At 42.1% G+C, this 13,583-nt stretch overlaps 1 protein-coding gene across 3 annotated transcripts in view; it reads right to left on the bottom strand.

Moving 5' to 3' along the window:
• MCOLN2 (mucolipin TRP cation channel 2) overlaps positions 1-13,583 on the bottom strand; it is a 72,806-nt gene that overhangs the window by 17,176 nt on the left and 42,047 nt on the right. For all 3 annotated transcript variants that reach the window (XM_001107980.3, XM_077953469.1, XM_077953462.1), the window contains exons 5-7: positions 9,789-9,873; positions 9,588-9,684; positions 4,085-4,184 (exon numbers count right to left, since the gene is read on the bottom strand). In XM_001107980.3, the coding sequence (XP_001107980.2) occupies positions 4,085-4,184; positions 9,588-9,684; positions 9,789-9,873 (282 nt within the window). The remainder of the gene's footprint in view (positions 1-4,084; positions 4,185-9,587; positions 9,685-9,788; positions 9,874-13,583) is intronic.

Genomic DNA, 13,583 nt, shown 5'->3' with positions numbered 1-13,583 from the left:
CCTCCGACTTTAGACTTCTCAGGTTCCAGAACTGAAAGAATGCATTTCTTTTCTTTATAAATTAGCCAGTTTCAGGCATTCTGTTATAAGTAACAGAAAACAGACTAAGACAGTAGTGTTGAATACAGCACCTGTGGCTAGTATAATGCTTCAGTATACTTACAAATAAATGAAGAGAATCGAGCAGAACATAAGACCACTGAATAATCTAAGTTAGAACTTATGATGGTCTGAGCTAAGTTGGGGCAGAGCAAAAGAGGGCACAGAATCGTAAGAGATGGAGAGAGTCATGGCCTGGTCTCTAAATGAAGTTGGGGAATAAGGAAGAAGGACAACCAAGAATGATTCCTGGTTCCCTGTCTTGGGTAAACCGAGTTTACTCTGGATATTCATGACAAGAGAGGACTATTCAGTGGCAGTTAAAGCCATGGGAGTGATGGCCCCTCAGAGAGACCACTGGGAAGGACAGCGGTCAGGGATGGGGAGCGACGTTTGAGAATTAGAAAAGGAGATGAGCTCAGGAATGGGATGGAGCAGAAAGGCCAGAGGAGAAGCAAATAAAACCAGGGACAGGTGACCTTCAGAGGAGAGACTGCGGTCAGAGTCCTCCACGGAAACCTCTGCAGAGACAGTGTTGAAGAGAAATGCCAGACTGTCTATGGACTTAATAATGCAAAGATGTGAGTGATACTGGCATGAGTGTCTGAGGGCAAAGCAGCTCCTACAGTGGGTGGTGAGCAGACAGCCAGCGTGGTAAATGCAACTCTCTGAGCAAATGATTTCATCTTACTAAGCTTCAGATGTGCCACCTACAAAATGGGAAGGGCAAGTGTACCCGTTCCTGAGGCTGTCATGAGAACCAGGTAGAACTGTCTATGTGAAGGGCTTGTTAGAATAGTGCCCAGTGCCTAGCACTTACATTTACCTTTAGCCATTTACAGTCAAGAAAGTTATCTTGAGGTATCATCTAATGGGTAGGTAAGAAAACAACTTAGCTCTAGCATAATGCAAGATTTTTCTTTCCCTTGGATCCATGGAATGGAGCAGAGGAAACATAGGCAGCTCTTGGGAAGATGAAACTGAAAATCTTATGAAATGCAAGGACAGCATCTAGTACTTTCCTTTCTGACATATAACTAGAACACAAATCTCCAAGGCAGCTTGTATTGGACCTTGTTTACAGATGGGAAAACAAGCAGGCTTAGGAACAGAAACCAGTCCTCCTAACAGAATCCAGTATAGGATTCTGTTTTTCTTTGAATTACTGAGAAGACTGGTTTGGTATGCTAAAAATATGTATTTTATGAACATCTTGGCCGGGCGTGGTGGCTCATGCCTGTAATCCCAGCGCTTTGGGAGGCCGGGGTGGGCGGGTCACAAGGTCAGGAGTTCGAGACCAGCCTGGCCAATATGATAAAACTCCATCTCTACTAAAAATACAAAAAATAGTCAGGTGTGGTGGTGTGTGCTTGTAGTCCCAGCTACTTGGGAGGCTGAGGCAGAAGAATCGCTTGAACCCAGGAGGTGGAGGTTGCAGTGAGATGAGATTGTGCCACTGCACTCCAGCCTGGGTGACAGAGCAAGACTCCATCTCAAAAAAAACCACAATTTGTATCACCCATCATTGGGGAATCCCGCCAAAGAGGAATCCCGCTAATTCCTCCCCAAGCTCCTCATCTCCAAATTCCTGTGTTTATGAAACCAAGTTAAATGAAGATATGGCACATTTAGAAAGGGGACTTGGGAGTCACAAAAGGCAGCACGAGGTTTGTATGTGAAAAAGGGCATTCACCTGCATTTGCTTCAATATGGGTAATGACAAAGGAGAGAGGAGCCTGGGGGTTAGCGTGTGGGTGTGAATGAGCCTCTGAACTTTTAGAAATAGTGTAAGTGTCCCACCAGATGTCACCCTTGTCCTTGTCCACTTCCCCCAAAGCCAAGGCAATCTCAATCCACCAGACAGCTTCATATAGGGTTGAAAAAGTCCATTTCCTAAGATGGTTTCCAAACATAATTTTTTCAACGCTTTCACATCACATCATCTTATTTTAAATTCACATTCTCCTAGTGATAGAACCTGGTTTCTTAAGACACAGCTCTAGAAGAATATGTAAATCTTAAAGAACTTTTACCCAATCGTCTAGGAGGCTTGTGTTTCTCCCCATTGGCCACAGGAGGGGGCTAGAGATACTCTCTTCTGAGCACAATCTAGGAAAACCCCTAATGTTGCAAGGAGGGCTGTAGGCAGAAGTGAAAAACTCACTGTTCTGGAAATGCATTTGACTGCCTAGTTTGGAAATTTCCATCATTTTGATCTTTATAATGATGTTCCAAATCATATATTTGACAAAGGTTAGTTTCTTTTCACCGAAAACTGCAACCTATACTTGGACCTAATTAGAAAATATGCCCTTGATCTCTGCGTGTCTGTAAGAGAGTGGTGTATGCTGGGGAATAGTAACCACTTTTTAACAGAAACCAAAACTATAATCGGAGGCTTAAGTCAGTCGGTGAAATTATTGAAACCAAAACTTCAAATCATCAGGACATATCATACATCTGAAAAGCAGCAGGCGACAGATCAAATATAACTTAAAACAACTCTAAAACAGGAGCCACAGGTATTTTACATTTTCTTTCATTCTGATAACCTGGTCAAAAGGAAAGTCATTTAAACAAAATTTGCAAAATAAAAAGTACTGAGCATCCATCATTAACATCATCCCAATTCTTTACTGAGCAAACGGAACAGGTTCCATAGGTAGCCCATTATATTTTATTTTATTTTAATTTTTTAAATTTATTTTACTTATTTTTGAGACAAAGTCTCACTCTGTTGCCCAGGCTGGAGTGCAGTGGTGTGATCTCGGCTCACTGCAGCCTCTGCCTCTCAGGTTCAAACAATTCTCCTGCCTTAGCCTCCCAAGTAGCTAGGATTACAGGTGCGTGTGCCACCATGCCCGGCTAATTTCTGTAATTTTAGTAGAGACAGGGTTTTGTCATGTTGACCAGGCTGATCTTGAACTCCTGACATCAAGTGATCCATCTGCCTAGGCCTCCCAAAGTGCTGGGATTACAGGTGTGAGCCCCCATGCTCAGCAGTAGCCCATTTTAAACATGTGGATTAAGTGATATTTTCCCAGCGATGACTGAGTAAATGACTCAGCACTTGCAGCGGTTGCTCTCTGGGCTCTGGAGGCCCTGATCCTTCCCCACTGTCCAAGGCTCAGATCAAAGCATATCTTCTCCAAGAATCATTTCTTTTCCCACTCTGCCCCACTCAAACTTAACCTTTGTTTTTTTTCTCCTCATGCTTTTTGTATGTATACCCTTATTTCTCTCCATAACACATCACAGATTTTATTAGCATGTCAGTCTCCCTCACTCAGGCATTTTCTTCCTTTTCCCATAATGCCTAGCAATTAATATGTGCCAACTCTTGTGTTCAGTACTTTGCTTTATATACTAATTCATTTAATATTCAATATCCTGAAAGGTAAGTTTAGGCTGAGTATGCCTTATCCAGAATGATTTGGGACCAAAAATATCTCAGATTTCTTTTGATTTTGGAATACTTGCCTCATACTTACAGGTTGAGCATCCCAAATCCAAAAATTCAGAATCCAAAATGCTCCAATAAGCATTTCCTTTGAGCTTTGGTCATGTCAGTGCTCAAATGTCTCAAATTTCAGAGGATTGTGATTTCAGATTTTTCCGATTTGGGATGCTCAACCTATACTATTACTCTCATTTTACACAGAAAGATACTGAGACAGACAGGTTAAGTAATTTGTCCAAGATCACAGGCACAGTAAATAGAACTGGAACTGAAACCCAGGCAATCTGGCTCCAGAGCTAAGCTCCTAACCACTCAGTCATGCTACCTCTTCTAAGAGGTGTATAGTAAACATTTGCTGAATTAAACAAAAATACAAGGCTTTGGGATATTTTTTACAGAATCTAATGCTCAAGACGTGGTTTTCTTCCTATTACCACGCAAACAAACCATTTAAATACCCAAGCCCCAAAATAAAGTGTTAAAAATCATCTATAATCCCCATGGGCAAGTATATAGCATACTTACTAGATCCAAATATGTTCAAGTCTTTACATTCTTCAATTTTGGCATCACTGTCAAAATAGATTTTGATTTTGCCACTGTGAGCTTTATTGTCAAAGATAATCTGGAGACACAAATGTATAGAAAGATTACAACATAGAAGAAAGTATAACATGTTAGATCAACTCTGCTTAAAAAAAAAATCACTGGCATCCAAATAGTGTGCTGATCCAAGGAGAATTACACAGGCCAGCAAAATGGCTGACTAGAATTACTTGACATTCACTTCCTGCACCCCACCCCCATCACAAACACACACACACACACACACACACACAAAGGGACCAAGATAATGAATAAACAACTATATTTTGACTGAAATCACTGAAGAAGTACACTGGAGAGCACCAGGGTAGCAGCAAAATCCTGTGGAGCATGAAAGCCCAGGACAGCAACACAGGAAGGGGAGCAAGGCACCTGGCCTCTGCCACACTGTCTCCCCAGCCAGGATCAGCTTAGAGCCAGGGGGATCTCTTTGGACAGGAAAACGTTAGGCTAGAGACTCCAGTGGTCCTCATTACGGCCACAGAATGCCAGCAGTCATTGCTGCAGGAGAGCCCTCCAGTCCTCACAGGCTTTGAATCCGGTTTGGAGAGGTGCTGGGAGTTCATGCAGCCATGTTGCCCCAGAGTGGAAGCACACATTGTGCGCACTCTTCACTTCTGTGACCTAAGCTGCTATGGCATGACGCCATTTAGAGACCAGATCGCAAACAGAGTGTGTTCTGCCCTGGGGGCCAGTACTCATTGTCTCTCTCCATTCCTGAAGTCCTGCCATTATTCCACCATGTTTACACAGGTGCATGCAACACCATGACCCTGGCTGCCCAGAGCCTAGACCTGATGGAACATCTGAGACCCTGACATCTGAATCCATGCAGCACCCATTCCTGCCCCTGACCCTGGGAACAGGCAGAACTGCACAGCAGGAAGCTACCAAACAGCTGGCTGGTGTGCTGTGCTTGTGCACACTTGGGCCACACAGTTGGCTATCTCTCCACACCCCACACACTTGGGCCACACAGTTGGCTATCTCTCCACACCCCACACAGGCCTGACAGCCAGTTCAGCAGTGACCTCACATCTCTAAAGAGCCTGCCTCACAGCCTACTGGCCCACCACAACCATGCACACCTGACCTGACAGCCAGCTGGGCAGCAATTGCCCCTACCCAGTTGAAGAGCCTGCCACACAGCCTGCTGCTTATTATGTATGCACATGTCCAGCCCAACAACCAATCTGGCATCCCTGCCTCCAGCAAAACTGTGCCATTGCTATTAAAAACTCCCTCAGCCTAGGCCACTGAGCCAATCACAGACATCACTGACAAGGAGCACAACTGAACAAACTGCATGGACACCACACTACTGAGTATGCCCAGAACCAAAGCCAATGCACTATAGTCAACCAACACTCTAGGGCCCATCTACAGGAAAAAGTCTATCCCTAGGAAAGCTATTCCATAAAATTGGAAAAAGCAACTATTTCACTAGATGCATAGATAACAATGTAGAGACACAAGAAACATGAAAAGGCAAGAAAACAGGACACCCAAAGGAATATAATAATTCTCAAGTAGCAGGACCCAAAGAAAATGCCTGAAAAATTCAAAATAATGATCTTAAGAAAGCTGAGTGAGATATAAGAGAATACAAGCAATTCAATAAAACCAGGAAAATAATTTATGATTTGATTGAGAAATTCAACAGAGAGACATAGCATAAAAAAGAACCAAACAGAAATCTTGGAGCTGAATAACTCAATGAGTGAAATAAAAAAATTACAATTGAGAACTTCAACAACAGACTACATCGAGCAAAGAAAAATGAATTTCTGACCGGGTACAGTGGCCAAGCCTGTAATCCCAGCACTTTGGAAGGCCAAGGCAGGTGGATCATTTGAGGTCAGGAGTTTGAGACCAGCCTGGCCAACATGGTGAAACAGCACCTCTAATAGAAAATACAAAATTAGCTGGGTGCGGTTCCAGGTGCCTGTAATCCCAGCTACTGGGGAGGCTGAGGCATGAGAATCACTTGAATCTAGGAGGTGGAGGTTGCAGTGAGCTGAGCTCACACCACTGCACTTCAGCCTGGGCAATAGATTGAGACTCTGTCTCAAAACAAATAAATAAATAAAATAAAAAGAATTTCTGAAATTGATGACGGGTCTTTTCAAATAACCCAGCTGAAAACTTCTCAAGTCTTGGGAGAGATATGAACATCCAGATCTAGGAAGCTCAAAGATCCCCAATTAGATTCACCCCAAAAAGATTCTCTCCAAGGCCCATTATAATCAATCTGTCAAAAGTCAAAGACAGAGATAATTCTAAAAGCTGCAAGTAGGCTGGGCGCAGTGGCTGATGCCTGTAATTCCAGCACTTTGGGAGGCCGAGGCAGGAAGATCACAAGGTCAGGAGATGGAGGCCATCCTGGCCAACATGGTGAAACCTCATCTCTACTAAAAATACAAAAAAATTAGCCGGGCATGGTGGCGGGTGCCTGTAGTCCCAGCTACTCGGGAGGCTGAGGCAGGAGAATGGCGTGAACCTAGGAGGCAGAGTTTGCAGTGAGCAGAGATGGTGCCACTGTACTCCAGCCTGGATGGCAGATGGAGACTCTGTCTCAAAAAAAAAAAAAAAAAAAAGCTGCAAGAGAAAAACATCAGGCCAGGAGAGAATGAGAAGATATATTCAAAGAGTTTAAAGAAAAAAAAAAAAAAACCTGTCGTCAAGAATACTATATCCAGCAAAGCCATCCTTCAGAAATGAAGAAGAAATAAAGCCCTCCCCAAACAAGCAAAAGCTGAGGGAATTTTCACCACTAGACTAGCCTTTCAAGAAATGCTTGAGGGAGCACTAAAACTGGAAACAAACAATAATTGTGATCATGAAAACATGTGAAAGCATAAAACTCAACAGTACAGGTAAGTTTATAATCAAATTCAGAATACCCCCGTATTGGAATGGTGCTATATAAATCTCTCAGTCCTCTAGTATGAAGGTTTTAAGTCAAAATTGTAAAAAACAAACACAAGTACAATTAGAGGCTAAGGAACTCACAATAAAGACATAAGGCAACAAAGAGAATTATACCAATGAAAATGTTCACATCACAGGATTTCTTCACAACTTTCTGTTATTAATGAAACAAATATGATTAAAAGGGCTAATATGTGAAGTTTTACTAAATACAGGATATCAGATATCTGGTTCAGAGAAATCCTAGAGCAAAACAGACAAACAGTCCTAGGAATAAAAACCAAAATTAACTAATCTTTGAAAGAACACAATGATCTCATTTATTATTCTGAATTGAATTTTAAAACATTTCCTTCAATTTAGCTCTTTGGGTATGAAATTCTAGTTTTTGTTAGGCTAGAAATTATTTTTCTATTTGTTTCAAGAGCTACATATAATGCTTTCAGAAAGAACAAAGATTGCTCCAAGACTGCAGGCTGAGCTTAAGATGTCCAAATGCCCTCAATCTTCTACCTTATGAAATTTAAATCAATCATTTAAATCATTTACAGTTTATAAGTGATATATGCCAAGTACTTATTAGGGTGAACACGTTAAGAAAACCAAAAAGTTCACTGGCAGAGCTTGGAGAGCGGATATGTAGATGATCAAATCCACATGCACCTGCCTGTCTCTGAACACAAGCCAAGTCTGCCCAAGAAGATCACACACTCAAACCAGAGGTTTGAGAATTAAACCATACCATCTTCATTTCTATACCTGTAAGTTATAACTAAACCTTCACTAGCACTGGCACTCAAGGTCTCTGTTTCCTCCAGGAGGGCCCCTAAAATGCTTTTCTCAAAGCAGATAGAAGTCCAAAGAACAAAATAAAAATGAAAAGCCAATATTTTTAAACCCACACTTCTGACCATATCATGACAAAGTCATCAATGACCTCATCCTTGCAGACCAAACTCCATGCTCCTCTCCTGCCCTTCCCTCATCCCTGCAGATGCTCCCAGTGCTCCTCTGGCCCACCCACCCCAGAGAGCTTGCAGCTGGAGACATTCTTCCTTATCACATATCACAATCAGTAGTTACTTTTATTTCATTTACTTGTTTTTCTGTTTCCCCCACTAGGCTGTAAGCTTTCCTGAGGGCCACTGTGCCTCTAGGGCATAGCAAAATGCCTGGTGCATAGTAAGGACTCATTAAGTATTTATTGATAGTTGAATGAAACACTCTTCTGAATTGCTAAAGGACAGTATATACAACTTTCAGCTAGGCATTCAGTTTAGTCCTTTAAGGAACAGGAAAGGGAGGGAGGGAGAAAAAGAAGGAAGGAGAGAAGGACAAAGAAAGAAAGTCTATGAAAATGAGAAGACAGCTTACTTCCCCATAAAAGTGCACCATCTCTTCTACTATACATACATGCCCCCTCCCAAAATAAAAAGAGAAACAACTGCTACTTTGCAGACTGGTCTTCCCATCAGTGGAGCAGTTTATGCCTCGAGGTTTGAAAACATTTGCTACAACACTTGCAAAGACCTTCCTCTAAAGCTGGGAAGAGTACTATAGACATTTAAAACACCTTCATAAACAATTTTTTTTTTTTTTTTTTTTTTTGAGACAGAATCTTGCTCTGTCACCCAGGCTGGAATGCAGTGGCGCGATCTTGGCTCACTGCAAGTTCCGCCTCCCGGGATAACGCCATTCTCCCGCCTCAGCCTCCCTAGTAGCTGGGACTACAGGCGCCCATCACCACGCCCAGCTAATTTTTTTGTATTTTTAGTAGAGACGGGATTTCACCGTGTTAGCCAGGCTGGTCTCCATCTCCTGACCTCGTGATCCGCCTCTCGGCCTCCCAAAGTGCTGGGATTACAGGCATGACCCACTGCACCCGGCATAAACAATTTTAAAAATGTATTAGGAGAGTAGAAAGTCAAAGCCAATTGTTTAAGCTCTTCTTTTCAATGTAGAAACTTAGTTTTTAAAAGTTGAAAAGGGCTTGCTTCATCTTCAGAAGTAATGGTCTCTGGATCAACAATACCATAATGAGGCTGGGCATGATGGCTCATGCCTGTAATCCCAGCACTTTGGGAGGCCTAGGTGGGCAGATCACTTGAGGCCAGAAGTTCGAGACCAGCCTGGCCAATGTGGCAAAACTCTGTCCTGTCTTTACTATTAATACAAATACAAAAAAGTTAGCCAGGTGTGGTGGCACATGCCTGTAATCCCACCTACTTGGGAGGCTGAGGCATGAAAACTGTTTGAATCTGGAAGGCAGAGATTGTAGTGAGCTGAGATCTCGCCACTGCACTCCAGCCTGTGTGACAGAGCGAGACTATGTCTCTGGAAAAAAAAAAAAAAGTACCATATTGTATCACTACATCTGTTTTAAACACGACTGCATTTAACACATCTGTAGGCTGCTGCGTTTTATACCCTGCATCAACAAAAAGTGTAGGGAAAAATAAAAGGAAGTGGATAGTAAAACAAAGATACTTGCCGTATTCTGAAAGACATAACAGTCTGGTAACTCACGGGAATGAATTGTTTGTAGGTCAATGCCTTTAAGACGAAAGGAGATTTCAACCTGTAAGAGCCTGAATAAAATATATTGAAAGGTATAAATTGTCATAATCTTACTATACTATTATCCTTCTCCCACCCTCATCTCTTGGGGAATAACGCTTTAAAATGTATTTACCGATAAAATTCCAGTCTGAAGAATGATGAGTTCTTCCAGTCCGGAGGGTCCTTGGAAAGGTCCTGAAGGTCTAAGTGAACACAATCTAGGGCAATGAAAGAACAAGAAATGGTTGTTTCAGGCAGGAATTGGGTGCTAAAACTAGTGGGCAAAAGTGTGACAAGAAGCAGATTACTTAGGGAGTTTCAAAGTATCTCCCTAGAAAATACTTACCAATTATTCAGGAAAAATGAGAGTAACCTCACAGAGGAGAACCTGGCAGGCACCACAACTTTGATCACCAAGTGATCAAAGTTACATCACAATAATGAGATAAACAGACATGTACCTCCTGATACAATGAACTGAGAAGCATGACATCACTTGTGTGGTATTCCTGCCAAAAAATGTATAACCCCAATCTAGTCATGAAGAAACAGAAAAACCCAATGTGAGAGACGTTCTACTCTTTAAATGTATCAATATCATAAAAGTTAAACAAACAAAATCCAAGAAACTTTAGACTAAAAAGACTCGACATGACAACTAAATGCCAGATGTTATCCTGAATAGGATCCTGGAGTTGAGTGCAGTTTGCATTTTATGATAAAGAACATTAGGAAAATTTATGAAATGTGAATAGGGTTTATAGATTATAGTATTGTACTAATGTTAACTCATTATTTTGAGGACTGTATAGTGGTTGTGCAGGAGAATGTTCTCTTTTTGGGGAAATGCACACTGAAGTATTTAGGGGCAAAGGAACAGCATGTCTGCACCTCCAGGAGAAATGTTTATGCATAGAAAGAATGATCAAGCAAATGTGATAAAACGTTAGTACTGGCTAGGTGCGGTGGCTCACGCCTATAATCCCAGCTCTTTGGGAGGCCAGGGTGGGCAAATCATGAGGTTAGGAGTTCAAGACTAGTCTGACCAACATAGTGAAACCCTGTCTCTCTAAACATACAGAAATTAGCTGGGCATGGTGGTGGGCGCCTGTAATCCCAGCTACTCAAGAGGCTGAGGCAGGAGAATTGCTTGAACCTGGGAGGCGGAGGTTACAGTGAGCCGAGATCACACCACTGCACTCCAGCCTGGGTGACAAAAGCAAAACTCCATCTCCAAAAAAAAAAAAAAAAAAGTTAGTATTGGGGAAATCTGGATGAAGGGTACACAGGCAATTTTTGTGCTATTTTGTAACTTTTCTGGTAAGTCTGGCACTTTTTCAAAGTAAAAAAAATAAAGAGAAAGAAAAAGAACACAGGTTGTATTCAAGTAAAAACAAATTATGAGCTGTAAATGATAGAAGAATGAGTCCAAGAACCTCACATAAAAATTAGTCTCATTATTGTGTAGGCTAACACCCTTGTTTTACAAAGGTGGAAACAAGGAAACAAGGAGCTCTAAAGACAAGCAGGAAACAAGGAGCTCTAAAGACAAGCACCTTTCAAGGCCACAGAAACCTAGTGACAGAATTGGTATGAAACCAGCATGGGTGACCCTCGCCCAGGCTGTTGCTGCCCCTTCCATGCTGACTTTGAAATGGAAAAGTCGGGGCCTTGTGCAGTTGGGTCCTTGTGCAGTGCCTGGCACCTAGTAGGTGTCCATGAATCTTGGAAAACTCACTGACTGATTCTTTAAAAGCGTTATTCCACAACTGCAACTCTTCATTTGCCTATTTATCCTTCCAACTAGAGTATAAGGTCTTTGAGATCAAGAGCACAACTTTGTTGCACCTTGCTAAACACCCACTGCCTAGCATCTAGCTGGCACTCAAAATATGTCCTGATACACGGGATACACTTACGTTTACTGAAAATTAGATGTCCTGAGCCAAAAACAGGGTCCAGAGCTGAACAGACAACTCAATAGAGATAATATTTTTAAAAGACATTTGCAGACAGTATGTCTCCCTGTGTTTGGCAGATGGAGTATTAGTGTCAGAAAACAATTCAATGTTGGTTTTCCTGATTAGACCTTAATGAGTACAGTGAGGGCAGTTGGTCAAAAGAAACTTGTTTTTAGGGAGGAAAAGACTGATGATAGAAATAGCAAAAACATATTGGGCACTTAACTCCATACCAGACACTGTGTTGGACTTTATATATTATCTCAATTAATGCATCATCCTATTTAATCTTCAAAGCAATCTTGTGTGATAGGCACTATTACTGTTATTTCACAAATGAACAAACCAAGGTCCAGAGAGGCCAAGAAACTTCCTCAAGGTCATACAGGTAGCTACTCGCTATCCAAAAGTTAAATCTACTTGTGCTTGGTTCTAGAGCCTGAGCTCTACCAGTGCACTGAGGAGGTTGACCTCTGAGCACATATTTTAGAAGAATATCAAAGACCCAGGCTCCGTACTCAACTCATTCATTTATTCGGTAAATATTTGCTGAAAGCCAGGCACTGTGCTAGGCACTGAAGCTAAAGCAATGAACAAGACAGACACGGTCACCATCTTCATGGAGCTCACATTCTAGTGGGGGAAATAACAATAAGCAAAAATATATACAAGATAATTTCACAGTATGAGAAGTACTTTGAAGATAAAGTGAACAAGAATAACTAAAAGGGTGATATGGATTGGCTGTGTCCCCAACCAAATCTCGTCTTGAATTGTAGTTTCCATAATCCCCACATGTCGTGGGAGGGACCCAGTAGGAGGTAATTGAATCATGGGGGCAGTTACCCCCATGCTGCTATTCTTGTGATAATGGGTGAGTTCTCATGAGATCTGATGGTTTTATAAGAGGCTTTCCTCACTTTGCTCTGCACTTGTCCCTCCTGCCACCATGTGAAGAAGGATGTGTTTGCTTCCCCTTCCACCATGACTGTGAGTTTCCTGAGGCCTCCCCAGCCCTGCAGAACTGTGAGTCAATTAAACCTCTTTCCTTTATAAATTACCCAGTCTTGGGTATGTCTTTATTAGCAGCATGAGAACAGACTAATACAGAGGGAGAGTCCACCTTACGAAAGATAGTTAGGGAATGACTTTAAAGGTGCAAAAGATGTTTGAACTGAAACCTTTTTCCTAAAAGGAAAAAGAACCAGCTATGCATAGATCCAAATAGGAAAAAAAAAAAAAAATCAAGCACTAAGGCCTCCAAGCAAGAAAGAGCCTGGCTTGCTCAACAAACAGAAAGGATGCTACAACAGAAATGTGAGGACAGGGGTCTGGAGAGGCAGGCAGGAGGTTAGTTTCTAAAAGGACTTGTGGATTTTATTCTAAATGGGATGGGAAGCCACTAATGATTTTTAAGCCTGGAAGAGGTATGACCTGATTTACCACTGCAGTTTCTGCAGGGCAGGGAAGAGGCTGGTGGAGGCAAGACCAGAAGCAGGGAGACCATCTAAGCAAGTAGTGGCTTGGATGACAATGGTGGCAGTGAAAATGGGGAAACTGACAACTTCAAGTACAGGGCTTGAATAACCAAGGTTATTACAGTATGATATGAAAATGTTGGTATCATTTTCAAAATCGGGAAGTCTAAGAAAGAAACAGCTTGGGCCACAGGGTAGGTAGGGAGATGGGGGAGGCTAAAAGTGTTCTGTTTTAGACACAGCAGTTTTGAAATTCCTATTAGGCAACACAGCGGAGTTGTCAGATAGTCAGTTGGATATATGAGGAGCGTGGAGCTCAGGGAAGTTTGGATTTGAGATGCAAATTTGGGTACACCTTTCTAGAGAAAGGGCACAACTCCCCAGAAACTGAAAGGAGTGTGTCCCGCTGCTCTGGTGAGGGTTTTAACTGTGGCCTCACCTCTGTACTCCTTTGTAACACAAGGGTGAAAAGAAGTGGAAGGAAGTTAT

This window comes from Macaca mulatta, chromosome 1 (assembly GCF_049350105.2).
Source record: "Macaca mulatta isolate MMU2019108-1 chromosome 1, T2T-MMU8v2.0, whole genome shotgun sequence".
In the NCBI taxonomy this organism is placed as follows: domain Eukaryota; kingdom Metazoa; phylum Chordata; class Mammalia; order Primates; family Cercopithecidae; genus Macaca; species Macaca mulatta.
Note: the sequence above shows the minus strand (reverse complement) of the source record. Positions and strands in the feature narration are given on the sequence as shown.